The sequence below is a fragment of the Temnothorax curvispinosus genome, unplaced genomic scaffold (genome assembly GCF_003070985.1).
Source record: "Temnothorax curvispinosus isolate PA1 unplaced genomic scaffold, ASM307098v1 QBEX01017700.1, whole genome shotgun sequence".
Lineage (NCBI taxonomy): Eukaryota > Metazoa > Arthropoda > Insecta > Hymenoptera > Formicidae > Temnothorax > Temnothorax curvispinosus.
In genome coordinates, this window is record NW_020227480.1 from 36,665 (window position 1) to 61,999 (window position 25,335).

Genomic DNA, 25,335 nt, shown 5'->3' on the forward strand with positions numbered 1-25,335 from the left:
TACTCAGCGGCTTGGTCTGCTGAACGCGCTCATTTTTAACCAGTCCAAAATCGTTATTGTCAAATTATAGAATATTCTTTTAGAGTTTGGTATTTATCAGTATTTATAAATATATTAATTATTTCACAGTGCGTTACGTATATAAATTCGCTATTATAAATATGACACTCAAAAAAATTTATCTCAACGTTATAAAAATAATATATATATAATATAGATCATATATTTAAAAAGAAAATGTAGAAACTTTTTTGCTTTCTTAAAAAAAAAAAATGGAATAATCAGAATCGCTGAATATTCCATCACGCGGACGTATCAAACACTGCGCAGGCACGAATGAGAGAGAAAGAGAGATATATATTATTCCATCTCTTTATTTATCCGATATCAAAATCGGTACTCGGCACGCAAGTGACACAAGGTCGCTCGGTCTATCTACATTATATCTGGTTCTCTTGCCTGGTAATAGCTGTAAACTGCCTTTAAAATAATGTAAGTAAATTGCAAATATATACAATTTAAAAGTATAATTAAAAATTGCCAATTAATGTTTACAGTTTTTTTTTTCGTCATGAGAATTACTATCGTCCAATATACCAAACTTCAATTGCAAATGAAACGAGATATGTATAGTTATTCATCATCAATGTTTACATTCAATAAATTCATAAACTCATCAAAATACACAGCTCTCGTCTTTATTTTTGACTGAATTATAAATAAAAAAAAAGACACAACCTTGAACACACAGTAAACGCTCCTCTCGTACAAACGCGAGGAATCGGAATAATATATATACACGTAATTTGCAATAAATATTACATCCAACGATATACTATACGTGTGCAATAAAACGAATTAATCTTTAGAAACTATGCTGGATTAGATGGTAATCCCATAGACCATGCGTCCAGCAACTTTTTGTCCTGAGGTCCAGCGCCCAAACTGAGCATTAGTCCAGAGAGATCGCCACGATGGCCTCGTCCACGCATCGCGTGAACAACTTTTGCAATGCTGCACAACAGAAACAGATATATATAAATATATAGAAATATAAACATTCTGTAAAACATTATAAATGCTGACGATTCATACTTAGCCCATTCTTCCTGAAGAGTCGTAAAGTGTGCTTTGAGAACTGAATTTCCAAGTTTTTCATTATCAAGTGATTTTTCAATCTTTATTAGTAAAGTCGGAAGTTTTGTTGGTAAAGTACCAGCCCATTTAACTATATGGGATTTTGCATTCCCAACTTTGTGTTCGTTGAGTATTATGTCTAGCCTGCATACACTCGCACAAGGTAAAGGAACTGCTACCGAGGTGTCTACACCTAAAAATTTTAACGCAATGTCGCTGTGAAATATTTTTCAATAAAAGATTATTTATAGTTATGTTTTCTAGAATAGCATGCAATACCGATAAAGTTACATGTATCCGGATCCATGTATTCCAGTGTTTGTGTTTTTACCCGTCGACACGCTCTTGGTACAAGACTGCTAAGTCCATACAAAGATTCCAATCTTTGAATCTTTGGACCTCTCACCAAGACTTGAACACCAGTTAAACAGGAATACAGCAATTGTCTAAACTGATCTTTCCCTAGTACTCGTTTCAGGTTTCGTAAAATTACAGCGGTAGATTTTTCTGCGATTTCAGAAAATTCTGACAAAAGCTCAGAGTCGTCCCAATTAAAATTAAAGTTCACTGGCAATTTTGCGTTCACTAAAGTAAAACCTTCTTCAGTTTCTGTAAATTATTTGTGACATTATGACTTCCATTAAGAAAAAGATATATTTTAATATCAATTGTTATCACAGACAGAAGAATGCTTATAATTGCTAACCAATTTGATGCTCGAAATTATAATTAAGTTCGTCATCTAATAAATTCATTGGGAAAATTTCTATAAAGTGCCTCGCCCCAGCACTCAGGATCCATACTAACCACATGTGAATTCTGAAACATATACATAACACAGTAAGATAATTAAAATATTAAAACTTTAGCAAATAATATCGTATACGATAAAACAATTGTACACGATATTATCTATCGAAATTTATATGCAGGATTTATGTAGGAACACTTACCTTACAAAAACATGCTTTTCATTTGTTATATCGCCAAGTGTTCTAGACTGTTTAATAGAAGTACTGTGGCAACCCATCCCGTTGTTCGCCGTCGTCAATCTCATTGCTCTTTGCGGACATTCCGCTTCTTCCGCATTATATCTTTTCTCCGAAAAATCTTGCAATTCTCTAATTACCTCCCTTAAATTGTCAATCAAAAATGGCCACATGTTCAACAAGAATTGTTTGTCTCTCATGAAAACAATAAAACTGCACCATCTTCTAAATCCTCTTGCCTGTGAGAAAAAAATCAATATATATATATCAGCCTGTCGATATTCCAACATAAAAACAATGGAACAAACTTGTCACAAAATCACTAGGTTTTAGCAATTTAAATAATGGCATGATTTGAAAAATTTGTTGTAAGTTGTAATAACTACCAAACATGCTTTTTCGTTGCATAATTCACCTGGGCATCTTTCAATGTAAAAGTATGACTTAAAACATGCCCTCTGTACTCATCTCCAAAGTAGCACACACCTTCCTTACCAGGGTGCACCTCGCAGCTTAGACTCCTTGAAAAAGAAACCAGTAATGAAGGAGCTTTAAAAAACTAAATCGTTATACACATTAGAAATTTAATTTATCAAAAAAATATGGAACTTAAATTTTTAATAAAATAAAATTAATATTATTTATATTAAGAATGAAATAAGTTTATAATAATTCATATAGTAATTTTTGTAATAATTTTAGTATGAAATTTGTAAACCATAAAATACACTAATTATACCTAACGCAAGCATGCTTTAGCAGGTTTCCAATATCTTGCATTAATGATTGTTGAGCAGACAAAAAAGATGTTCTTGTTTCATGCTCGTTACTTAAATACTTGACATTCCCAATGCTCTGACAGCCCTCGCACTCATCTTGTCCATCCTCCAAGGAAGCATGACCTTGTCTCAGCACTTCCTTAGGTCCATAGAATTTTAGTTTTTCTGCGTTTTGTGTATCATAGTTACGATACGTTTGCGTGGTAAATATCACTTTAGGTCCATGCATTTCACAGAAGGTGCACAGTGCAATTGCAGCATTCATTGCTTTTGAAAGACACAGGTTTCTAGGAGTTCCTTGTATTTATCTCTCTCTCTCTCTCTCTCTCTCTCTCTCTCTCATAGAGGGAGAACCCAAAAATTATTTATTATGATTCTTCACATGATCCTAGATTGTTTATATAAATTAAGTAGCCTAAAAGTATATTCATAGGTATTCATGGGGGTATTCAACAATCTGTACCGCATGTATGTATATAATAATGAATAGAATTACAAAATTACATTTGTTACAGCAATATTGCAATATTATATTTCTCAAAATATATTAATAACTTAATGGTTATACGGTACAAAATATGTATTACTAGACATTCGCAGAATGCAATTCACATGAACATAATTACAATTTATGGTTTGCAAAATTTACAACATAACCTCTGTCGAAATACTTTTACAACACGTAACCCTCTTATTTACCTGCTTCTTCGTAAGTTGCTCAGCAAGTCTTTACGACGAAGTTAATTTTTTTCATCCTTTTCACGTGATAAAACAAAAATGAAGTCGTGGTAGAGACACGTGACATTATGATAGCTAATCTCGAATCTCGACATTGGTCCACGCAGTGACAGGCAACACACATATGTCACGTGTGTGTATGAACGAAACTAAATTTATGCATTTGCATGACGGGTTGTCAATTGGGAGGGGCTGTATATCAAAGTAATCCAATAATTTGTACAATCAATAATATAAATTATATATTGCATTATACAATTCTTAAGAATATGTAATTTTACTAGGATAGAAAAGGTTAAGAAGAAAGAAAATGTTCTTTTTTCTTTTATACATCAAGTTCGTAGCCAAATTTCAATTTGACACCTTCATAAGCAGCTCTCATCCATATACCCACAGCATGTGCTCCAGGATCTGGATATTTGAATATCTATAACGTAACATACATGAATCATAATTCTATCTCAAGTCTAAATATACATATACATCCATATGATGTGTACAATACATCATACAACTAAGTAATACCTTGCAATTCGCAGAATCAACAGAGAAAGATCCTGACATATGCACAGTTTGCATAGCAAATGTTTCGGCGGCTTTGACAGCTTCTCCAAATGCACTGACAGGACTTGAACCAGAATTTAATGCGTCTCTCAGTTTATTTTCCGCAGGTATCAAAGCATCCAACATAGTTCGATCACCACGTGACGTTCCACTAAACTCAGACATCATTTTGTTTGCAGATGTTAAAGCAGTTAACCACATATTGGCAGTCATTTGCTCGTCATTTCGAAACTTGAGAAAACTCTAAAATATTTCTCAAACGTTCTCTTCTCAGTCTTAACGATGAAACAAGATTGTACTATTGATATAATCTTACTTTAGCAGCAGTATCAAAAAATAACGAGTACATTCCACCTTCTAAGCCACCCATGTCTTTTTCAATAATGTGGCTGATTTGTATAAATGTTATAGAGGGTTTCGTTGCTGAAATTCTCCCTTCCTGTAACATAATGAAATATAATATAATATGATATTTATGATTATTAACCAAAAGAAAAATATAGATTTTATACTTCACTTCATTGCCATTTACAACCTTGATTGCTAATTTTATGGCATTGGCACTACGCGCGAGGATGGTTCCATACGTTCCATCGCCGCATTCTTCATCCATTATATCGAGTTGTCTTGCACACGCTATTAAGGCTTCGCATGCAAATGTTAAAACTGTAAGAAATGCCGGACCATTCTGAGACTGTATCTTCGGTCCTGTATCAGATGTACATGTACTATTCTCATGTGCCGTCTGCAAATGAAAACTCGTGTCAGAAGTAAAAAAAATGCAGGAGTAAAAATATATAAATGATTTATAATTGCACTTATAATATATATAGCAAAATATATAATTTATTGACTATTCATAACTTGAAATTTATAATTGTAATATAGACTATTGACAATTAAATAAATTTCAACTAATTACCTGAGAATTTTGCTCTCCCACGTTATGTGGCATTTCGACATTTTTCATCACGAGCTCAAGAATTTTATTTCTCTATGAAATTACCCTGTACCTAACCTAAACCTGTACAAATGACAACTGACACAGGTATAGAACAGTGGTTTATTCTTATTTATAAATGGGCGCTTTCAGCAGACCAAGCCGCTGAGTAGCGGTCGAACGTGATTGGGTCTTACTTTTAGAACCAACCAATCAACGCAAAGTGTTAATAAGACGAACTCAACAGTTGTGTCTGCTGAATGCGGCCAATGAGCGTGACTACCGTATGGCCGGCACTGCGAAACATGGCCGCGTTCAGCAGACACAACTGTTGAGTTCATCTTATCAAAACTCTCCGTTGATTGGTTGGTTCTAAAAGTAAGAGCCAATCACGTTCGACTGCTACTCAGCAGTTTGGTCTGCTGAACGCGGCCAATATGGCGATTTACGATAAGATTTTCATGGGCTCAAATGTTTGCGCATCATGCGCTTACGAAAATTGCATGCATAACGAATAGAAGAGTAATGAAAAAATGAATTGGTTATAACATTATTGCGAATTTAAAGTATTATTGCGCTAGATAAAAATGTTGTATTTATCTGATATGTAATATGATGAAACGATATATATCTCGTTATGTACGCACTACATCTAAATATCTGAAAATATTATAATATTAATTAATATGAAATAAAACTTTATAACTACATATGTATATTATATTCAATTTATAATTATAATATTAAAAGAAATAAAATTATATATCACGATTGTACAATTAAATAGAAAAATTGGGATATAATGCTATATTTTTTCTCTATAATTATAATTGTTTAAATATTTGTACTATAATTAGTACGTGCGTTATAAGAGAGCGATAGAAATAAAATACAACCTGAGAAATGTTGTTGTACGTATAAAGACGTAATTTATTCATGATCGTGTAAAATTCAGCTGCACATGACTGAATTTTATTTCACACTACATGACGACTACTCTCACGAACTGCGCTTTGTCAGACGCGTAATATTGTGGCATTTAAATTGTCGCTAATCGAAGACTCCGACAGATACGTAACAATGCGAGGAAGAAACAATTTAACTTGCCATAATATAACAATTCGATGAGCGAGCTCCGCAACAGATATTGCATCACCGAGTGCGAGCTGCAACTCGACAAGTAACAATATGACGATTCTCTTACATATTATCAGTCTACAAATTTATACTAAATCTTCGCGCTTACGTAAAAGTCAAACACAAATCGTCGTAACAAATACCCGCAACATTATGTCACGCACTCACGCGATTATTGCATGCAATATATACAACATTTTCTAAGATAAAAAATTCATCAACCTCACGCAGGATTCATACCGCACAGGTTTGGATCTTTTGCTCGTACTTATGTTAGCCCTATTTTGGTATTTGGTACGCATTTGGTACATATACTGGGTTACGCGCCCTCGATTCTTCGATGTACGTTTAAAACTTAACCAGAAGTCTTGATCAGGAATCTTTTAACGACTGGGTTTACATATTCGCGCGTATCTTCCGTCATTCCACTTATTGTCTACCGAAAGTTTCGCGAAACTTTGCTGCGCTGTTGTTTCAAAGCTTCTATATAAAAACGTTGAACCATATTCTGCACCGTATTCTTATGAAAATTGAGCAATTCTAACAATAGAGCAACAATAAACAAGTATCATTTTGTAGAAACATGACTCATTAACAAATGCAATATAAACAATCGTTATTAAACCATTTGGATTATTAACGGTATTTAATTGCTACTATATGCGTACGCGTGTATGTACATACGCAGATGTACTGACTTATATCGCTTTATCACATGTGACGATGTGATGTGATGTGATCACGTAGAGGACGCGCGTATTATCTATTACATATATACATACAATGTTATGTACGTTCATCGGAAGATATTTTAACTGGTAATTTGACAGGTACTTGCCGATACATGTATAGAATTCACATCTGAGATTTATATTTAACACTGTCTTACCAATTTTCAAACTTGGTCAGATTTCATATGACGATTTCTTAAGACGTGATATTCGGCGATATATCGGTTAATTTGCGTAGCACTTATTTGGGCTGCCAAATTATTTTCCACCGGTAGTACAAGTTCTCAACGAGGAACATATATCTTAGCTTTTCGAATACACAATATCTCAGAGTGACTTGGTGATATTGTTAAACAATCGTTTGCCCCACCAAGATTCCAAATCAAACGGTTTAAAGTCTGCAACAATTTATTTATGTTTTGCCATTTATTTTGTACAATCAATTACAGTAGGTGATATAAGGTTATATTAATTCTTTTGAAAAACTAATGAATTACTCTTGGGATATCAATTTGATTTTAATCTAATATAGTTGCAAATAGGAACGTCGCGCTTACCTTGAAGATTATCATTTGGTTCACCGTCATTGTAATATACTATAGAATCCTTAGGACCTAGTAAACAAAACATTAAATTATGACCTAGAATGTCTTTCTTTTTTAATAAATATAAATAATGGGTTCGAGAATACGCGCGCGTGTATGTGTGTGTCAATGCACAAGTGATTACTTCATGACTCATTAACGATATTATGATTATAGTAGGGGAACGCGGGGTAGCCCCATTGTTTAAAGTTTAAGCATTCTACATATATGTCGAGATATGCAGAAGGGCATATTAGAATAACTTTAGTTTGTCGTATATATCGCTACTTACTGCAAAGTTCTGCACATTCTGTGCCATCGCAACATTCGCTTCTTTGCCGCGTATTAACTTGATTCCATGCTGTTAAAAATAATAAACAAATAAAAATAATTAATTTTGCTCAACATTGGAAAAAATTCATAAGCACACAGGATATACGATATCTGTGACTTTTTCCTCGACTAAAGTTTCACGTTCTCAGCCTCTTTCATACTTGGCAAAATTTATGGTTTTTGCATTCAACGCCTTTCATACCTTGATACCAGACTAATTCTATACGCTTTATTTCACACGTGTGCAGAATGCTTTTCTACCTACATTCGTAAATAAATTTGATAAGTTCCTCGTGCTGTGGCGTGATAACTTCTTGCATCTGATGTCGCTGCGAGATGAACTTAGATTTCCCATTCATATGGAACACCGGCTTTGGTACATGACTGCGAGCGTGAAATATATGTGAGTATAGAAGCCTTATTGCAGACAATAGTAATAGTAAGCAAAATAGTTGTTTTTCGTCACGCGTTGTTACACAAATGCAATCTTACGCAATACGCGGTGGAATGTTAAGGAACAAGATTATTTGTCGCAGGAAATATTAGGCAAAATCAATTTCAATAGATATTTGCATCGCGTTTCATTAGACATGCTCCATTAAGAGTTTCAATGACACGCATCAATATGACATCAAACGATGAGTTATGTTAATAGTTTTGACGATTTTGCGGGACGAATTATGATGAATTGCGTAATGTCGAAAGCAACGGCGGCGGCAGCGGCGGCGACGGCGGCGGAGGCGGAGGCGGCGGAGGTGGAGGCGACGAAGGAGAAGGAGTAACGTGAAAAAGCGGCGTCGAGAAAGGGGTTAGATCATCTTTTCTCCCCCCCACCCTCTCTCTCTTTCTCTTTCTCACCGGGTGATCTCGTGGTCGTCTTCAATGTCGGTCTTCCTCGTCAGATCGCGAAGAGTTTCCAATCTTTCGAGATTCTGACTGATCCCTGCAAAAAGCGAGAATTTAAATATTCGCGAGTTCTAGAGCAGTCCACCGATGCTGATGGTCTAGATTTTCTAGAACTAGACTCTAGGCCTAGACCACCCACGACCGTCGTCTGCAGGGCCGGGCGGCATCGGACATTTGAGAAATCCAAATTTAGTACCTCGTCGAGTTTTCGCTACGATCTTGCTAGGTCCCTTTGACACGGTATACATGATCCTCGTCCTCAGATAAGCGCGGAAGCCTCTTTACGCGAGCGCAATGCCAGATCATCCGCGCGATCAATCGTCACGCCTGCCGCGTGTTCACGAGCGAATCGTTGCCGGGTGCAACAAACTGCCGAATATGCCGATAGCGAAGTAAAAGCGATGCTGAACTTGAAGCTGAGGCCCGGCAATATTCCCCCGGCTTACCACCGCTCGGCGCTCATCACAGATCACAGATCACAGCTCACCAGAGTCTGACCAGTACTCACCACCACGACACGACCGTACCGTACGACTTAACGAGAGTTACGAAATCGCTGATCAGCGCAGCTCATGACGATGAACTGCACTAACCACGACGTCCACGACCACGCGACCAAAGAAGTGGGAGTGGGAGACGAAAAACTAATGGAAGGGGATACTCTTGCTCCAAAGTCTCCTCAAACTCAAACTCAAAATTTATCGATACTCGTCGTCAATCAGTCGTCAATGCTGGCGATCCTACCTGCTGCTGTCTATGCGGTAAGGTAGAGGAAACATTTTTCTCCCATTTCTGCAAACCTCCTATAAAAATCATTCTCGCTACTTGTGTCTTTAATTTTTACATTTTTAATGAGTTGAGAGAGAGAAAGAGAGAAAGAGAGAGAGTTAAAAGCGTTGCACACCCGGTTGTTTTCAAAATAATGCAAATTGTAAGTTTGACATTTGAAAACGTAGTGCGGAGAGACAGAAAAACATAGAAACGTGAAAGAAACGTTGGTTGTGATGCACAGTTTTATTCTCTGCGTAAGTGAAGAGTACAGATTAACTCCTTATTAACTGCAAGTTCAGTTAATATAGGCACCGCAGGTGTACTTGTTTCTTTAGCCATCTATTTGCATTAAGTATGCATAAATACAGTAAAAAGCAAACGTATCAAGATAGGAAGTATACAGTACTAAATGTTAGGGCAATCGATAAAATCCTAAGGAATTAAGTTTTTAAAAAAAAAACAAGAGTTTTTTTTTCATCCTTCCTCGGAGCTGTAAACACAGGATGTCAAAGAATCTCTAAATCACCAATGTTACTGCTGCGTTTATAATAATTTCAGAATATATTACTCATTTATAATATTATTACACGTAAACTGCAGTAATAATAGCAGTAATAATAAATTCATGCGCTACTAATTTATATTAATCTACAATAGTAAAGTCTCCTACAAAGTCTCTACGATAGTAGGAATTACAATAGTAAAAATAATAATAAATCTGTAAAATGTATCTCTGTATATATGTAGAATGTCAAACAGCTGAGACAAAATTTACTTCAACATAGAAAAATAGTTTGTCAATATGTAGATAAGATCGATTATTCAATTGGATATTCGTCCAGATATCCATGTATTAATCCGAAAATTTCATCTAATTGCGATTTCACGCTCGATTCGCGACTTTGAGACAAAATTTATTCGTAATAAAAAACCTGTTGCGATATAATCTGGATTATTTCCGTGGACGCATTATCGTCTATGTACAGATGTTAACTAATCCTTAACATGCTATTATTACGTGATAGACAATTATAATGATTCGTAGAACAACTTTAAAGCAACTTATCTACATTACGTGTGTATATGACCACAATTTTGTAACTGAAACGATATCTCAAACGTGATTGCATAGGATCAGTTACCTTATATTAAGTACGTACAAGCACAAAGCATTTTTCATGTGTGTACTTTTTCCTCTCTCGTCTTTGTGTTTCTATCTTATTTCAGCCCCTTATGTTAAAAATACAAATCCATGGTTTAAATTGTCGACGATATCGGGGGCGTGATTTAATCGGAGGGAAAAATCGTAGGCACGTGCCGTTTAAAGTAACACGGCAGTCCCGTAATAAATTTAACCTCCCATTTTTACAACAGACATTTTTAAGGTACTTAAAGAGCGAATAAAGATTTGTCTTGATCTTTGTTAATTTGGCGCTGAATGTTCTGGTTACCGGTAGTCGAAGACGTCGAGGTGGCAGTTGTTGTGGCTGTAGGGAGTGTTGGTAAAGCTTCAGCCGCGGCTGCACGTTCCGCTAAGAAGCGCTCAAATTCTGACGATGTTAAGGATTCTTGATCCCCTTGCCCTCCAGGCCCTCCAGGCCCTCCAGGCTGCAATACAACAAGCAAACGGTTGTTCGACACTGACATTCTTGTAAAAAAAAATTTTTTTTTTTTTTTAACACCAACTCGTAATTTCTTAAACTTATGCGTTATGATTTTGAAGATTTGCTCGCTAACGAATATTTATAAAATTTATTTAAGCCTGTACATGAATATACTTACTGTGCGATCTAACCAGGCTGCCATTTCATTGAATTCAGATTCCATGTTCGGCTGAGTATATAAAAACAAACACAAACATTGAACGAAACGACAAAAAAAATATAAACGATATGTTATAATGCGCAATTGACGCAAATAAAATCCAACAGTAACATAATCAAAATTAACAACTTTCATGCCTTTAGAAGCAATGTGCAATTGTGATAACGAACATTTAATGCGCATAAGCACGATCTAGTAAGGAGATTACTATACCTTGAGACCTTTTAGTCACATGTATGTAACTAAATGTGAAATATTGGAGATATTGGTAACATCGACAACATTAATTTACATAGAGCATTAGCGCATGCAGTGTTTAAAATTAGCATCAAGATGAATCATAGAAATCGAATGTTTGTGTTCAACTTTGTGTTATACTTTGTGTTTGTGTTATACTTTGTGGTTATAGAAAGGAGTATTTCAGAAAAATGTGTTTGTAAGAAAAGATTGCGAATGAGTAATGACCAGTTTTTCCTAACAATTAGTTTAAGAAGGAGATGATGTTACGCACACTAGCACTAGTAGTGGTCTGTTGAGGTAATTTAGGATTGTTGCGGTTGAGAATTGCCGTGCTTAGACTCCCTCCTTTCACCTGCTCCAAATTATCCTCATACTTGCTGCCGCTGTAATTTGAAAAAAAAAAATCTTGAAATATTATTGAATAAAATTAGTCTATAAACATATATTGAAATAAATATATATCCTGACGTGATTAGTTTCCAAATAATTAAAATTGAAAGAAAATATATCATAACCTGTGCATATCTTTTACTAATTGTGAGCCACATAAAGATTACTCTATTGAAATAATTTTAATGATCTCCTGTTATTACAAACGACGAAATTTTAATCATCTAATATACCTATTTTTTGTTGTTTCGTACGTTGCATTACGCGATTGCGCAAACATATCAAATTCATCACTATCCCCTTCTTTTTTTTCCTTTTGTCGTGTGGTTTTGTCGTGTGGTGCTACAGCTTCAGCGGCATCTATTATTTAAAATACAACAGAATAGTATCAATCTTGCATTATGTACAATTCTACATTAGATTTATATAACTTTGGCTTACCGAGTTCACTCATCCGCTTTGTCAAATTATCCACATCGTCAGATAAATCTATAAGTGATTCCGCTTCTCGTTTAGTAAGAGTTGGAGTCGATTCAGCGTTCGGTGGATGCGCAATCGTCTGAGCTAATATAGCACTTGCCGGTACTTGCATTTTATTCTTCGTATAACGTGTATAACGAAGAAACAGATTGTTTAATTCGTCATTAATGCGTAATAATTCAGCTGTCATTTCATCGTGAGCCAATTTACCGATCAAATCGACGACACGCTCTTGCATTGCCTTACATGTCGAATGAAGCTCCTGCAAAATAATCATTTACACATTTTAAGACGTACAATTTATATACTGGAATTTGCAAAAGAAATTCTACAAAATAAAGAAAAAATACATGTGAATGAAAACAAGACAAAATTTTATAAATAAGTAAATTTATAAGAGACAAAAGATATATATAAGATTCCTACGTTCAATAATTCAAGATCCGCAGAATCTGGTTGTTGCTTGCTACTTTGGTCTGGACTTGTAAAGTACGCCAACATTTCCGATAATACGCGCATATTTCCTTGAACAACATCAAGTTCACTTTGTAATTTGGCCAATTGTTGTTCGCTCAATTGAGTTAACTGACCAATAGACTGCGACGTTTGAGAAGGTAAGTTTTGCGTTCCCAAAGACGCAGGCTGCTCACTCGTAGCGAGGCTCGCTGGAATTTGCTCCGTTTCAGGTACACTCTATAAAAACATTGGAAAAAAAGAAAAAATTATTTTTAAAGATAGAACGGTTTTAGGAGGCGTGGTTTTGTCTAAAAATGTATCTAGCATCTCACTCTTTCTGGGGTGATAATTGGGGCCATAGCATCCAGATCGGTCATCGGGAACTGTATGCCCTTTATCTTTAATTCTTGATAAACCTGCACAACGCCTTGAGTGTGCGGCTGATGACGGAATGTATCTGCCCAAGTTTGGATTAAACTTAAAACTTTCTCTTGAACTGCTGTAGGTGGTTCATTTTTGGGACCGATTAATTTTACTAGATCTTGCACAAACTCTCTCGAACAAGCAAGAGCATGAAAACGTTTTCCACAATTCTTCACACATGTCTCCAACACCTATTACATACAAATGACATTCGTGTAGCTACTTGTATTAAGTTAAATTGAATTAATGAACATAAATATGCTCATTGTCGCAATTATTTGTATTGTCGCATAAAGATTATTATATCGCGATATTCACAGTACGTTGATCAAGAACATAAGAGAAAGATTGTCGTACTTGTCATAAATAATAAATATAATAATATACAACGGCTAATTCAATTGACACTAATGGTATAAATAGTCTAAACTTGTAAAGGTCGAAACTGTGAAATGCGGGCACTTGATCAAAGCACTTGCTTATTATGTTCAATCGTAACAAAGATACATGTGGCTGACGCATCAAATTATTTGAATTACTTGATGAGATTATTTGTAAAGCAAAAAACTAGATATGCATTTCGCCTAATTGGATATAATTCTATATAAGCTATATAAACGATGTATCATTACAGTCTGTAATACTAACGGTAAGCGTATACATGACTATGGTATAATTTTTGCCCGCCGCCTGATTGAGTCTGCGTTTGATAGCTTTAATAGCATCTTTCGGCCCATCCTCGGTTTCGTTTATAATATCACATATCTCCATGTTAAGCGTCCAATTTTCGCTGGGTAAGCTACCATCTGTAGCAGACTCTGAAAGCAGACAAGAGAAACCCTGAAGACTCGCTGCGAGCGTAGTACAGATCCCGCTATTCAGAGCTATCTGATGATGCACGCTAGGCGCTATATCGGTCGTAATTAAATAAATCCATCAAGATAAAAAGTAAATTTCGCGCGATTTCGATTACGTAGTTGGAAATTGTCGTCAAGCCCGAGACTGACCTCACTGACCGAGAGACCGATTTCTAATATCTCGGCGAAACGATAAAAGATAAACGACAAGCGATGACGCGACAAATATGAATAAGATTCAGTCAGCGCACTCACCGATCTTTTGTCCTACTTGCGTAGAAAAGGGATTGCCTACTCCAAAAAGTGACATTTTTTCTCGGAGCACGTAGGACCGACGTTGTTAACTGACGTGTTTTCTGCCGTTCGCACCCACTCGCATACGTATACGTGCTCGATGATCGCTGACAAGTGTCACAGGGATGACAATTTGCGCACCCTGACAATTTGTCAATTTCGCGTGTGAGACTGACTCAGACAGCTCAGACTGACACTACTGACAGAATCATATGACCTACGCACAACCTATGCAACTACTGCAACGGTAAAGGCGGACCGAGGCCGAGGCAGACGAGGCGGACGTCGAATCGCAAATGTCACGAAAGCGCGCGGCCGCCAATCAGCGACGCGTCCCGACGGCCCGACGCCCGAATCCGATCAGCGATCAACCCGATGCCCGATCAGCCCGCGATGTTGCGTCTTGCGCGTCTTGCACCTTGGTCACTTGGACAGCTTATTGGGCTTGGGCGATATATGCATAGGGATAGACGCGAAATGCTTTTACACTTCCCGACTCCCGACGGCACTTTCCGTCCTCAAAACGAACGCTATATCGACCGCGCGATTTTCACAACGATAGACTATCATCTAGTCTCTCGCGAGAGGCTTCTGGAGCCTTCAGCCGTTCAGCCCGCTTCAGCCTCTGCGCTAAACGCACGGCAAACGCGCTGAAGCGCAAAACGAATGATTTTACAACGCAGTTTTAGCTCGGTATCCCGTCATTCCCGTCCTGGCCGTCTCGATCAGTCTCGATTCTCGAATCGACGAATGCGAGTATTGCGAGTGCAAGTGCACGCTGCTGCACGCGCAATCGCGTTTGCAGTGTTTGCACTCGAATCACTCACGGTGCACGTGCACTATACTAACTGGGCCGGCCCTTTTCTTTTCGAAACAAATTAATCGAACTAATCGAACTAGTAAAAGATTACGATATACTTTTATGCAGAAATTATTTTGCTAGGTTGCTAAAAAAAAAATTTATCTTATTTTGCAGTGTCAATGTAATCCGCGATATCGAATCCCTTCATGACATCGGCAGAACATTTTATTAGTCTTATAACAATAACAAGTGCAAAGAAATTAGCTACTGTGCTTGTTATCTGTTTTATTATATATCATGGTGTCATACATCTTATTTATGGTATGTACTTATGCAATGTATACCTACATACTCTGGAAACTTCTACAAATTATCCAAATAAACAATAACCAATAAACGATAAAATTTATTATTGAAAGATAACAATCTTGCAATGTTATATTTCGCGCATCTTTTATTTTTTAATTCTGATAATGTAAATAATTTGATTATTGGCACAAATAGATTATTACTGATCATTTTTACAGGTAGCGATTCTTGCAAATGGTTATTGACAGAAGGCAGATACAAAGGAGACAAAGAATGGCAACCATACGGATGCATGATGCACCATTATACACAAACGTAAGATTATTATTTTTATAATTTACTTCAGAGAGAAAGAGAGAGAGATTAACTTTTTTATCAAAAAGATTCATTTAACTTTACAGAGACAGCAGAAGATGTATGAGATATCTAGCTTTCATGGGCCACCATAATCATTTTGTATTTGCTGGCGATGCTAGAATAAGGCAATTATATAAATCTTTCGTTTCGCAATTTATGATTGATGGCAAAGCATCCGATCTCACAGAGCTGCCAGAAAACTCCGACTTGGGTTTCAACGACGGACAACTTAAATTAAACGTACAATTTTTGTGGAGACCTCGACTCGACAATTCTATGATAGCAGACCTTAGAGGCTGGATGGTAACGTGCACACATTATATATCATACAGTAAATAAATATGTACGTAGAGAAATGAACAAAATTGGAGGAACAAATACTAAAATTTATATATTTTATATCTTTGATGTTGTAGAAAACAGATGCACCTAGCGTAATTGTCACTGGCTCTGCCGCAGCTGCAATTCTTGCAAACAATAACAGCGATACGCAGCTTTATTCGGAATACAATACAGGTTTGATTCGATTGGTACAGCCAATAGACTTTTTGGCTAAGAAGGGATCTCAATTTCTATGGCTCTTACAAGATCCTGTGCTCAAGGAAAGACTGCCTGTACAATTGTTGAGTTTAGACAACAAACAGATTAACTTGTGCAATAAAGCAGCCGAGAAGGTAACATGATATGTGTATTTACCTAAACGTGTATGTGCGTATGTATGTATATAAAAGGCAAAAGATAAATATTCTGTAATCACCACATACAGATATTGTCTCATAGTGAGGCTCGTATATGGCAAAGCAGTAAATTAGTTGGTACGGGTGTTCTTGAACAAAGTCCAGATGGTTATTTGGCGAGTCCATTGTCACTTCGTCATAAAGTTCAAATACTATTAAATACATACTGCAACGATCATATGAATTTCGACGATGGCAGTTGTTGCAGTTATCCCGAGTCGGCAACCACTCTACAATTGTTAAGTCTGTCTGCGCTTGCATTATTGTAATTAAGTATTGTATTTAATTTCTAATGCGCTTTTAGAGAGAGAGATAGAGAGATTGCAAGATTTCTAATGCTCTTTTATTATATTCAGTTTAACAATAGGTGGAGGAGTATGGCTGTACAGAAAATTGTGCAAATATCGTTCCGAGGTATCCTATTCTCACGTTACCACCGAAGAAGTACAAGATATGGAAGAAGCAAGTACTTCGGAGGTCATTCAAGTTAAGCAGCCAGAGATACAAGATTTCTATATTCTCGTTACATCACTGGCCCTCTTTTCTATTATATTAGCATATTTCTACTTGTGTGACAGGTAAGTAATCGCTTGACGAGATTTGTAATTTTGTCTTTATATTGCAATAGCTTTAATAATTATTTGTTTTCTTGCATCACTTGTAGAACAAACTTTTTCATGAAGGAGAATAAGTATTACAGTGAGTTCAGTTTTTGGTTACCACTCGGCTATATCTTAGCTCTTGGATTATTTTTCACCGAGGATCGCGAAAGAGGGCCGAGAGTGTTAAACAGAGAACAAACGGACGAATGGAGAGGTTTAATGCAAGCAGTTGTACTCATCTACCATGTCACCGGTGCCAAAAATGTCTTGCCGATCTACATGTATTTAAGATTGATTAATTCTGCCTACTTATTCCTGTCTGGATATGGACACTTTTATTACTTTTGGCAAACTGGCGACGTGTCTCTTGTCAGATTTGCCAGAGTAAGTATTAGAAAAGAGTTTCATAATGCATAAATTTAAATCATTAAATAATAGCATTTTCACTTAGAATCAAATTTGTTTGCTGTGTTTCAGGTCATGTTTAGATTAAACTTGTTGACAGTATCCTTATGCCTTTGCATGAACAGGCCGTATCAATTTTATCATTTCGTACCGTTGGTGTCGTTCTGGTTTCTAGTGATTTACTTTCTAGCTTGGTTACCACCCAGAATATATTCTGGAAGTTTGGCAGAATACGGACCGAGAGCCTTGCTGTATTTCGCTCTAAAACTCTTGGGTCTCGTATCGATAATTACTATACTATACATGTCGGAGGTAATAAGCAACTTCTATTGGAGAATACTTTTTTTTTTGTAATTGCAAAATATAACGCGTTTTATCAGCGCAGGTGTTTTTTGAAAAAGTTTTTGTCACGAGACCCTGGAAAGCATTATTCGTGACGACTGATGACGACATCCGCGAATGGTGGTCTCGTTGGAGAGTGGACAGATACAGCGTAGTCTGGGGCTTGACTTTCGGTGCTGCTCTTGTCGCTCTTCAGAGAATAGATCACATTCCTGGCACCGCCTTATCTTCCGTACTGGCACTGGTCTCCTTAATAGCGTATACTACTTTTACGATTCTGTGTCATTCTGTATCAGAGTGCGAGGAAATTCATTCTTACGTCGCGTTTATCCCGGTAAATTACTGTAATTTCTTTATTATTACTTATTCTTTTATCACATTTCTCTTATCAACTTTATAAAAATTTCTCATTTATTAACTTTTTTTATTACTATTTCATTATCAATGTTACTCGTTGTTAGATTATAGGATACATCGCTCTCCGAAACGCGTCATTGGCATTACGGGGGAAACACTCTGCACTTTTAGCTGGATTGGGTAGAATAAGTTTGGAAACTTTGGTGGCTCAAGGTCATATATGGTTGGCGGCAGATTCGCACGGAGTACTTGTACTATTACCCAGATTCCCAGTATTGAATCTGTTGGTTACGTCGTTCATTTTTATCTGTGCCAGTCATGAAGTAAGTAAAACAGATTATTTCTTACATTAACGGGAAATAAAAATTGTAATTTTAATGACAGTTATAGAACAAAAATTATTTGTTCTTATGGAGATTCTATCTTCTAGATTCATAGATTGACGCGCGTTTTGACACCCTATGCAGTACCGAATGATTGGAAACTAGTAGCACGCAATTTGTTGCTCTTTATAGCTGTGTTGGTACCTATCGGCATTCACGATGGAATGTTTTAAAAAATTGTCTGTGAATACCATTCTCGTACATAAAAATCAAAGATATTAGCAGTATTAATATATACGAAGCAAACTTTATATATCGTAGGCCAAATTGAAGAAAAGATTAATTAAATAAGTAAATAGATGTTTATTATGCTTTTTTTTACAATAAAACATGATAAAAAATAAAAAAATACACATGTATTTCAAAGATTATTGTGTAAAATAACATTTTTTTACAATTTTTTTTAAGAATTATTTCCAACTCGATTAAAAAGTGATGATTGGCGTTTTGTCCGTTTATTTATTTGTACGTTTTATATCTTATATTTTACGCAATTTGCATTTGCATAATTTTATAAAATTATTCTACTTCATAGCTTAATAAATATACATACAATGCACGTACGTAGCAAGGGAAGTTTTCAGGGAACTGACGAAGCAAAGTTCTATTTCATTTGTTACCTAAATTGTATTTATAATTTTGTAAACTATCTCGCTAAGTAAAATAACATTATCTATTAGCTGTTTGGATATCGTATTTCACATGGCTGGTATACACGTCATAACCGAGAGATATCATACTATCGTAAAAGACTCTGTATCGCGTGGGAAGGAAATAAAAGTTAATGACTTGCGCTGGAGGCCATATGACCCATTCGGCTACATATAGTTTATGCGCCTTCCTTCTAATTTCATCCTTAAATTCTGCTAAACTGTTGTTCTCCAATAAAGCCAGTGTTAAAAAAAATGTGCTTATACAAAGAGGCGAGCAAATCAGTTGATCTACAATCACTTTTTTTAGAACTATACCAATGGTGCGTCCAGCCATTCTAGTATCTAGAAAATTATACCAGTAATGACAAACTATCCCGATAGACATGCCGGACACAGACATATTTCTTGTTCTGGTGAAGCACCATTTGTCCCATTCGCCCTAAAGAATCACAGGATAAAACAAGTAATGATAGGATCGTAACAAATTTGACGAGAAAGCCTGCAGTTAAGGAATACCTTTAATATTTCATAGTGTTGCTCCACAACATCTCCTATGCCAGAAAGAGAAACCGATATCCCGATATTTGTGTACAATAAATTTTTAGGAGAGAATAAGCGTTCCCTTAGGTGATTTATTCTACCAAAAGTTGGCCTCATTCCTCTCGCAATATTCATTGCCTAAAATAGAAAACGTCATTATTGGTTACCGCACTACTTAAATCGTACTTATTGTTAGTAATATTGGTAACCTTATTAACCTTACAACCAATCTCGTTGAAGCTTAACTAACAACTAAGCTTATGTAACAATTAAGTACCCAAAGGTAAATGGTATCGTTTATTTAAAACCTTGCTTTTTTAAATTTATTTTACCATGCACGCGAAATGCACAATTAAATATCATAACATGTCAGAGTTAGTATTAGAATATACTACTTTTACATTATCCGAGAATAGGACATATCGATCAAGGTTATTTAACATCCATAAAATGTAAGCTTATCGCTTAATCGCTCATCAATCGATGGTGACCAACATAACCTGGTATTTATTGCAATAGAAACCATGTGCGCCCGCGTTAATTAAAAGAATGACCGAATTAAATTGTTGCATAATTGTTTATTAGGTTAGGATCGCGTTGTATGCATATATTTTTGGAACAAGGAATATAGATTAATAGATGTATAATCTCCAGGATCGGCAGAATCGAATAGATCGACGGATGGGTTCGCGGGTTCGCCAGGGGGCCGAGTGCAAAGTGGGTAGTCGAACATGATTGGTTCTCTTGTCTCCAAATGCCAGATGATCCAACGAATCATCGAGGGTGCGTTCCTTTTGGGCGCTCACGCGCTCACACGCGCTGTAAGCATCATTCTATCTTCGTTGCACATCGAATATCAAACGAAGATAGAGCGATGCTTACAGCGCGTGAGCGCCCAAAAAGAACGCAGCCCGAGTCTCGCATCTCGCATCTCGCATCCGTCGTCATCGGCGCCACCATCGGAGCCATCAGCTGATTAACGGTCTAGTCTAGCGTTAGCAGCGTTGTTCGCGCCAACGACTCCAACGATCTGTAAAAAGGCGGGCTTTCGCGAGACTCAGACGGCAGACGGTGCATCTTCTAAGATAGTAGATAATAATATACCTGCCTGTGGCCAGCGGCACGTCTGCGATCGGTATATAACGTCATACGTAAAGGGCTATGTCGCAGCCATCAGTGACGGCATACTTTAATACGCGCAAACGGCAGGCGTGCGACGAGTTACGCGGTAAGTCCAAGATTTTGCTACTGGAGCGAGACAACCAAGTGCAGACAGTTATCGACAATTCGGAGCGAGCCGCGTTGTCTTTCTCAAACGAGGCAAGTACCGTAAGTACGAGTACGGGATCCAGTCCGAAAATCGTGTGGAAGGACGCGAAGGATGCTGTCGCGAATTCGAAGGAAGCCGTTCAGGCCAACAAGGCGGTCCGCAATATCCAGTTCGATTCTTCGAAAGCGATCCCCGAGAAGACCTGTACCAGCAGACCTAAAGCGCGAGCCGTTCGTTCTCGCTCTCGCTCTCGCACCGTACTTTCGACACCCTCCTCGGACGGAAGCCAGCCAGACATCAGAGATAGCTTTTTGAAGGTGGGAAGCGATCCAGAGGCCAAGAAAGTTCCCTTCGAGAAGAAAGGCACGCTTAGTCCGAAGAAGAAGCCACAGACGCCCAAGAAAGCTTCTGCCTTGTCTGCCTTGATCTCATCAAGGGATAACACGACGAAAGAAGATGATTGTGACAAGGAACAACCTGCCAGCGGTTCTCTCACTCCACCGTCGTCAAAGAAGCTTTCAACGATGGAAAGACTTGCGAGAAGTGAAAATTTAAGCTTGACTGACATCAAAAATAGAATCGCCAAGTCTCCCAGATTGACAGAACTGAAAGCCATAACGCGACGACTCGCCAATTGCGATCGGGCATTGGAACAATTGCAAAAACAGGATGCGATTAAGAAACCTCAAATGCAAAAGTTTGAGAAGGTGGAACTTGAAATTCCAGTAAGGTGAGGATCATATATATATATATATATGTATAATTTATTTATCAAATATACCCTAACATTTGCTTTTTTCTCACATATCAAGTCCACAAAAGGCGTACAAATCTCCAACCAAGGGATTATTGACTCCAACGAAGAATAGAGATCTCTTAAAGACGGTCAGTCCCCAGAGGCGAATTTTGTTTGAGCCTAAAGAAACCACGCCAAGTCTAGGGAACTCCAGTCCTGTTAAGGCATATCAAAAATATCTCTCTCTGGCTGAAAGCGAAATACCTGGATTGGCATTGCCCTATACCTATAGATTCCTAGCTGAAATATTCAGATGTGTAGATACGGTACTATCCTTGTAAATCTTTTAATACTTTTACTTAAAATTCTGTAGATTCTTATATTCTGTGTCGTTAATGTGGCTTAAATTTGTATTTGCGATAAAATGTTGAGCGTTAAATTTTGTCTGTAGGTTTCAGCAATGCTGTTTAATAGAAAGGAATTGATAACATTCAATAAACTTAAACCTGCGGTTCAAGAATTGCTACGTCGTAATTTTACACAGGAGCATCTAGCTCAAATAAAAACTATTTACCCTGATGCTTATACTTATCATCAAGAGAAGCATCGAAATTTTGGTTCGGTCTCCAAGCAAGAAAAATATGAATTGGTTCTAACACCTGTAGTTGAAACAATTAATGGCAGAAATACGCCTGATGCGGATGACATATTGAAAACTGCGTCTGAAAATAGTATGAGCCCCACGATATTGCTGGAAAGAAGGAAGAAATTTTACAACGCTTTATTAGGTGCGTATTATTCTTTTGAAATAATTTTATGTGTAATCTTGTTATCAAATGTAATTACTAATTACATCCATATATCTTTAAATGTATTTTTTTGTTGTTGTAGAGAGAGTAAAGGATGAACATGAGAAATTTTTGTTAAGCCTTAAAACACCGAGATTAATGAATATACCGAGAGAGAAAATAGTACGCTGGCATCCTGAGTTTGATGTGGAGTCTTGTAAGAAAATTGAGCAAGCTGTATTACCGCAACCACCTTATGTTGAAAAACAAACCGCTAGAGATGTTCTTGGTAAGAATTATAACACATTGGTGATAGTGATAGGAATTTTAATTTTATATGGAAAAAAAAATTTTTATTGCTATTACAAGAAGCTACTATTGTAATTTATGTGCACAATGCCAGAAAAGTATTTAAAAAAGTATAAGATGTCAGAATAATACAAAAACTGGGGAGTATATAGCTATATTATACATGTGCGTATACGTACACACATTGTCAGTGATATAATATAGTCTTAATCTGGATGACGACTTTAAGTGGGCCAAAAAATTGCACAAGAGGACTAAATAACTGCGTTTGCGTAATTGTGAAACTTGGTTTTTATTGAGCTGTTGCAAAACTTTATTGATTAATCAGCAATAACGTAACGCAATCGGTATAAAGGTACTGCTTACGCGTAATACTTGAGCAGTTATATTATGCATCCTCGCATTATGCGGCACTACTCAACCCGATTCTTAATTAATAAATTAATTGTAGAAAATGGATTTAAAGTATCGCTTCAAAAGGGTCAAGTTATTCGTAGAATATGTAGGTTTCTCTTCTTTATTAATATGCCTGACAAAACAGCTGTAAAATATTTTTATATGATATTCCATTTGTTATTCATCCGTTTTAATTATTATTATTTTTTTTCAGACAAAGCTAAATCTATGTTTAATTGTGGTACACGTATGGAGAAAGCATTGCAAAGGCTCGTTGAAGCAAACCTAACTTCCAGATCCACACAAGATTCTACAACCCAAACAACAGAAGATGGTGTTCCGAAGGTTAACATTACCATTGTGGACACTCCACCAAGTACGCCATCCGTACAAACTGATCATCTCAGTACACTATTCAAGGGCATTCCCAAGGCTCTACTCGAGAAGGTAAAAACAATCGCTTTAGGATACCGGCTGACTCATTTATTACGATATCATGTCATATCATGTTTTAAGAATATACATATAATTGCTCTCTTTTGAATTATAATGATAATTGCAGGTTCGTGCTAAACAAGCAGCCAAGGCATTAGAAGCAATGACGAGAACACCCAATGCAGATAAAGAAGCTGCACTATACTCCAGACTTCCCGAATTAGCGAAGCTTGTTCGCAATATTTTCGTGGCGGAAAAAAAGGGCGTTTTACCAATGGAGATGGTGATACAAAAATTGGACAATTCTTTCAGAACGAAACTAACGTTATACGAAATGGAGGAGCATATACGAAAACTGTGCAAGCTCTTACCTACGTGGGCCAGTATACATAATGTACGAAAGGTGGATTATTTGAAATTAGATAAAAATGTTGAACTTGCTAAAGTGATTAAGCAATTGGAAATTTTGGCCAATGATAAAGTCAAGACAGCGTCCTAATTTGTATATTCCGATATGTATTATATTTCGAATATCTGCATTTTCACCTAATAGAAACTATTATGCTATTTAAGTTGGAAACGTTTAATTTTGCATACTTACGTCTATATCGTAATAAAAAGATCACTGTACAATGCATCTTATTATATATATAATTTATGACATTACCATTTGTTTTTCATGCTTCACAAAGCATTTTTAATAAATATAATTATTATATAAAACTATGAAGTATGAAATAAAATGTAATAAATGAGAATATGTACTACATTCTATATTATAATTTACTTTTCCTATTAATACGAAGCTACTTTCAGAGAAATGTCAATGTAAATTTGTTATGTCTGAGGAATTACAGTTGAATCATGTAAGAAGTCCCCTAAATTTCTTAAGCAAAATTGCTGACGATGTATGCATTGCCTTTGATATGTTTATTAATAAAGCTATTGAAAAATAACTATATAATTTGTATATACCTACATGTCTATACATATACACATAATTTTATTTAAATATATATGTTTGTCAATGTAACATTTAAACTTAATTTATACTCATCATTTGTATAGTTTATTTTTATATGATCATTAATATGGTCTTCTTAATGTACATACGTAATATTTCATTGTATTTTATAAACATTTAAATATAATAATACGTATATGTATAAAATACAATATAGCCTATCTTGTATCAATCAAGTTTTCTTATCGATACATTTTTTAAAATGCAAAAAAGATGAATAGATCATTGCATTATCTGTAATTGTTAAAGAAGATTCATCACGCAATTTACAGCTATTACAGTGATCTTATGTATCGACATATTTTGGACGTCATGAA

At 36.3% G+C, this 25,335-nt stretch overlaps 7 protein-coding genes across 15 annotated transcripts in view; 3 read left to right on the plus strand and 4 right to left on the minus strand.

Annotated features, from left to right (window-relative positions):
• Window positions 1-682: 682 nt before the first annotated feature.
• LOC112467635 (folliculin) lies at window positions 683-5,244 on the minus strand. Its single transcript, XM_025036318.1, has 12 exons — window positions 5,130-5,244; window positions 4,743-4,952; window positions 4,524-4,646; window positions 4,190-4,450; window positions 4,005-4,070; window positions 2,866-3,011; window positions 2,542-2,647; window positions 2,091-2,365; window positions 1,844-1,956; window positions 1,417-1,746; window positions 1,096-1,330; window positions 683-1,014 (listed from the first exon to the last, which is right to left on the minus strand). The coding sequence occupies exons 1-12, from the start codon at window positions 5,175-5,177 to the stop codon at window positions 873-875; spliced, it is 2,055 nt and encodes a 684-aa protein (XP_024892086.1). The 5' UTR covers window positions 5,178-5,244; the 3' UTR covers window positions 683-872.
• An 805-nt stretch (window positions 5,245-6,049) lies between these two features.
• LOC112467642 (MAPK regulated corepressor interacting protein 2) lies at window positions 6,050-9,434 on the minus strand. Its single transcript, XM_025036333.1, has 6 exons — window positions 9,035-9,434; window positions 8,791-8,875; window positions 8,198-8,316; window positions 7,892-7,960; window positions 7,573-7,629; window positions 6,050-7,413 (listed from the first exon to the last, which is right to left on the minus strand). Exons 1-6 carry the CDS (start codon window positions 9,084-9,086, stop codon window positions 7,343-7,345), a joined length of 453 nt encoding a protein of 150 aa, XP_024892101.1. The 5' UTR covers window positions 9,087-9,434; the 3' UTR covers window positions 6,050-7,342.
• A 399-nt stretch (window positions 9,435-9,833) lies between these two features.
• LOC112467640 (TOM1-like protein 2) lies at window positions 9,834-15,260 on the minus strand. Of its 4 annotated transcripts, none has more exons than XM_025036326.1 (9): window positions 14,535-15,260; window positions 14,071-14,240; window positions 13,332-13,613; window positions 12,970-13,236; window positions 12,505-12,805; window positions 12,297-12,423; window positions 11,945-12,056; window positions 11,392-11,442; window positions 9,834-11,208 (listed from the first exon to the last, which is right to left on the minus strand). In XM_025036326.1, the coding sequence occupies exons 1-9, from the start codon at window positions 14,587-14,589 to the stop codon at window positions 10,999-11,001; spliced, it is 1,575 nt and encodes a 524-aa protein (XP_024892094.1). In that variant the 5' UTR covers window positions 14,590-15,260; the 3' UTR covers window positions 9,834-10,998. The 4 variants fall into 4 exon arrangements, with proteins under 4 accessions (XP_024892094.1, XP_024892093.1, XP_024892096.1 ...); XM_025036325.1 differs by having other exon boundaries at window positions 9,834-11,217; window positions 14,535-15,259; XM_025036328.1 differs by lacking the exon at window positions 11,392-11,442 and having other exon boundaries at window positions 9,834-11,210; window positions 11,947-12,056; window positions 14,535-15,259.
• Window positions 15,261-15,372: 112 nt separating this feature from the next.
• Window positions 15,373-19,202, plus strand: LOC112467638 (N-acetylneuraminate 9-O-acetyltransferase). Of its 3 annotated transcripts, XM_025036321.1 has the most exons (12): window positions 15,373-15,472; window positions 15,550-15,696; window positions 15,903-15,999; window positions 16,086-16,344; window positions 16,458-16,715; window positions 16,808-17,043; window positions 17,135-17,356; window positions 17,443-17,764; window positions 17,858-18,097; window positions 18,171-18,461; window positions 18,589-18,807; window positions 18,915-19,201. In XM_025036321.1, exons 2-12 carry the CDS (start codon window positions 15,582-15,584, stop codon window positions 19,038-19,040), a joined length of 2,385 nt encoding a protein of 794 aa, XP_024892089.1. In that variant the 5' UTR covers window positions 15,373-15,472; window positions 15,550-15,581; the 3' UTR covers window positions 19,041-19,201. The 3 variants fall into 3 exon arrangements, with proteins under 3 accessions (XP_024892089.1, XP_024892090.1, XP_024892088.1); XM_025036322.1 differs by having other exon boundaries at window positions 15,375-15,696; window positions 17,443-17,661; window positions 17,976-18,097; window positions 18,166-18,461; window positions 18,915-19,202; XM_025036320.1 differs by having other exon boundaries at window positions 15,376-15,696.
• A 4-nt stretch (window positions 19,203-19,206) lies between these two features.
• LOC112467641 (mpv17-like protein 2) lies at window positions 19,207-20,665 on the minus strand. Of its 4 annotated transcripts, none has more exons than XM_025036329.1 (3): window positions 20,561-20,665; window positions 20,037-20,198; window positions 19,207-19,959 (listed from the first exon to the last, which is right to left on the minus strand). In XM_025036329.1, the coding sequence occupies exons 1-3, from the start codon at window positions 20,630-20,632 to the stop codon at window positions 19,537-19,539; spliced, it is 657 nt and encodes a 218-aa protein (XP_024892097.1). In that variant the 5' UTR covers window positions 20,633-20,665; the 3' UTR covers window positions 19,207-19,536. The 4 variants fall into 4 exon arrangements, with proteins under 4 accessions (XP_024892097.1, XP_024892098.1, XP_024892099.1 ...); XM_025036330.1 differs by having other exon boundaries at window positions 20,456-20,663; XM_025036331.1 differs by having other exon boundaries at window positions 20,279-20,662.
• A 320-nt stretch (window positions 20,666-20,985) lies between these two features.
• Window positions 20,986-24,947, plus strand: LOC112467639 (DNA replication factor Cdt1). Its single transcript, XM_025036323.1, has 6 exons — window positions 20,986-22,060; window positions 22,143-22,392; window positions 22,518-22,854; window positions 22,958-23,143; window positions 23,774-24,006; window positions 24,122-24,947. Exons 1-6 carry the CDS (start codon window positions 21,222-21,224, stop codon window positions 24,491-24,493), a joined length of 2,217 nt encoding a protein of 738 aa, XP_024892091.1. The 5' UTR covers window positions 20,986-21,221; the 3' UTR covers window positions 24,494-24,947.
• Window positions 24,815-25,335, plus strand: part of LOC112467636 (39S ribosomal protein L33, mitochondrial) — a 1,403-nt gene continuing 882 nt past the window's right edge. Inside the window, exon 1 of the mRNA XM_025036319.1 lies at window positions 24,815-24,822. Within this exon, the coding sequence (XP_024892087.1) occupies window positions 24,815-24,822 (8 nt within the window). The remainder of the gene's footprint in view (window positions 24,823-25,335) is intronic.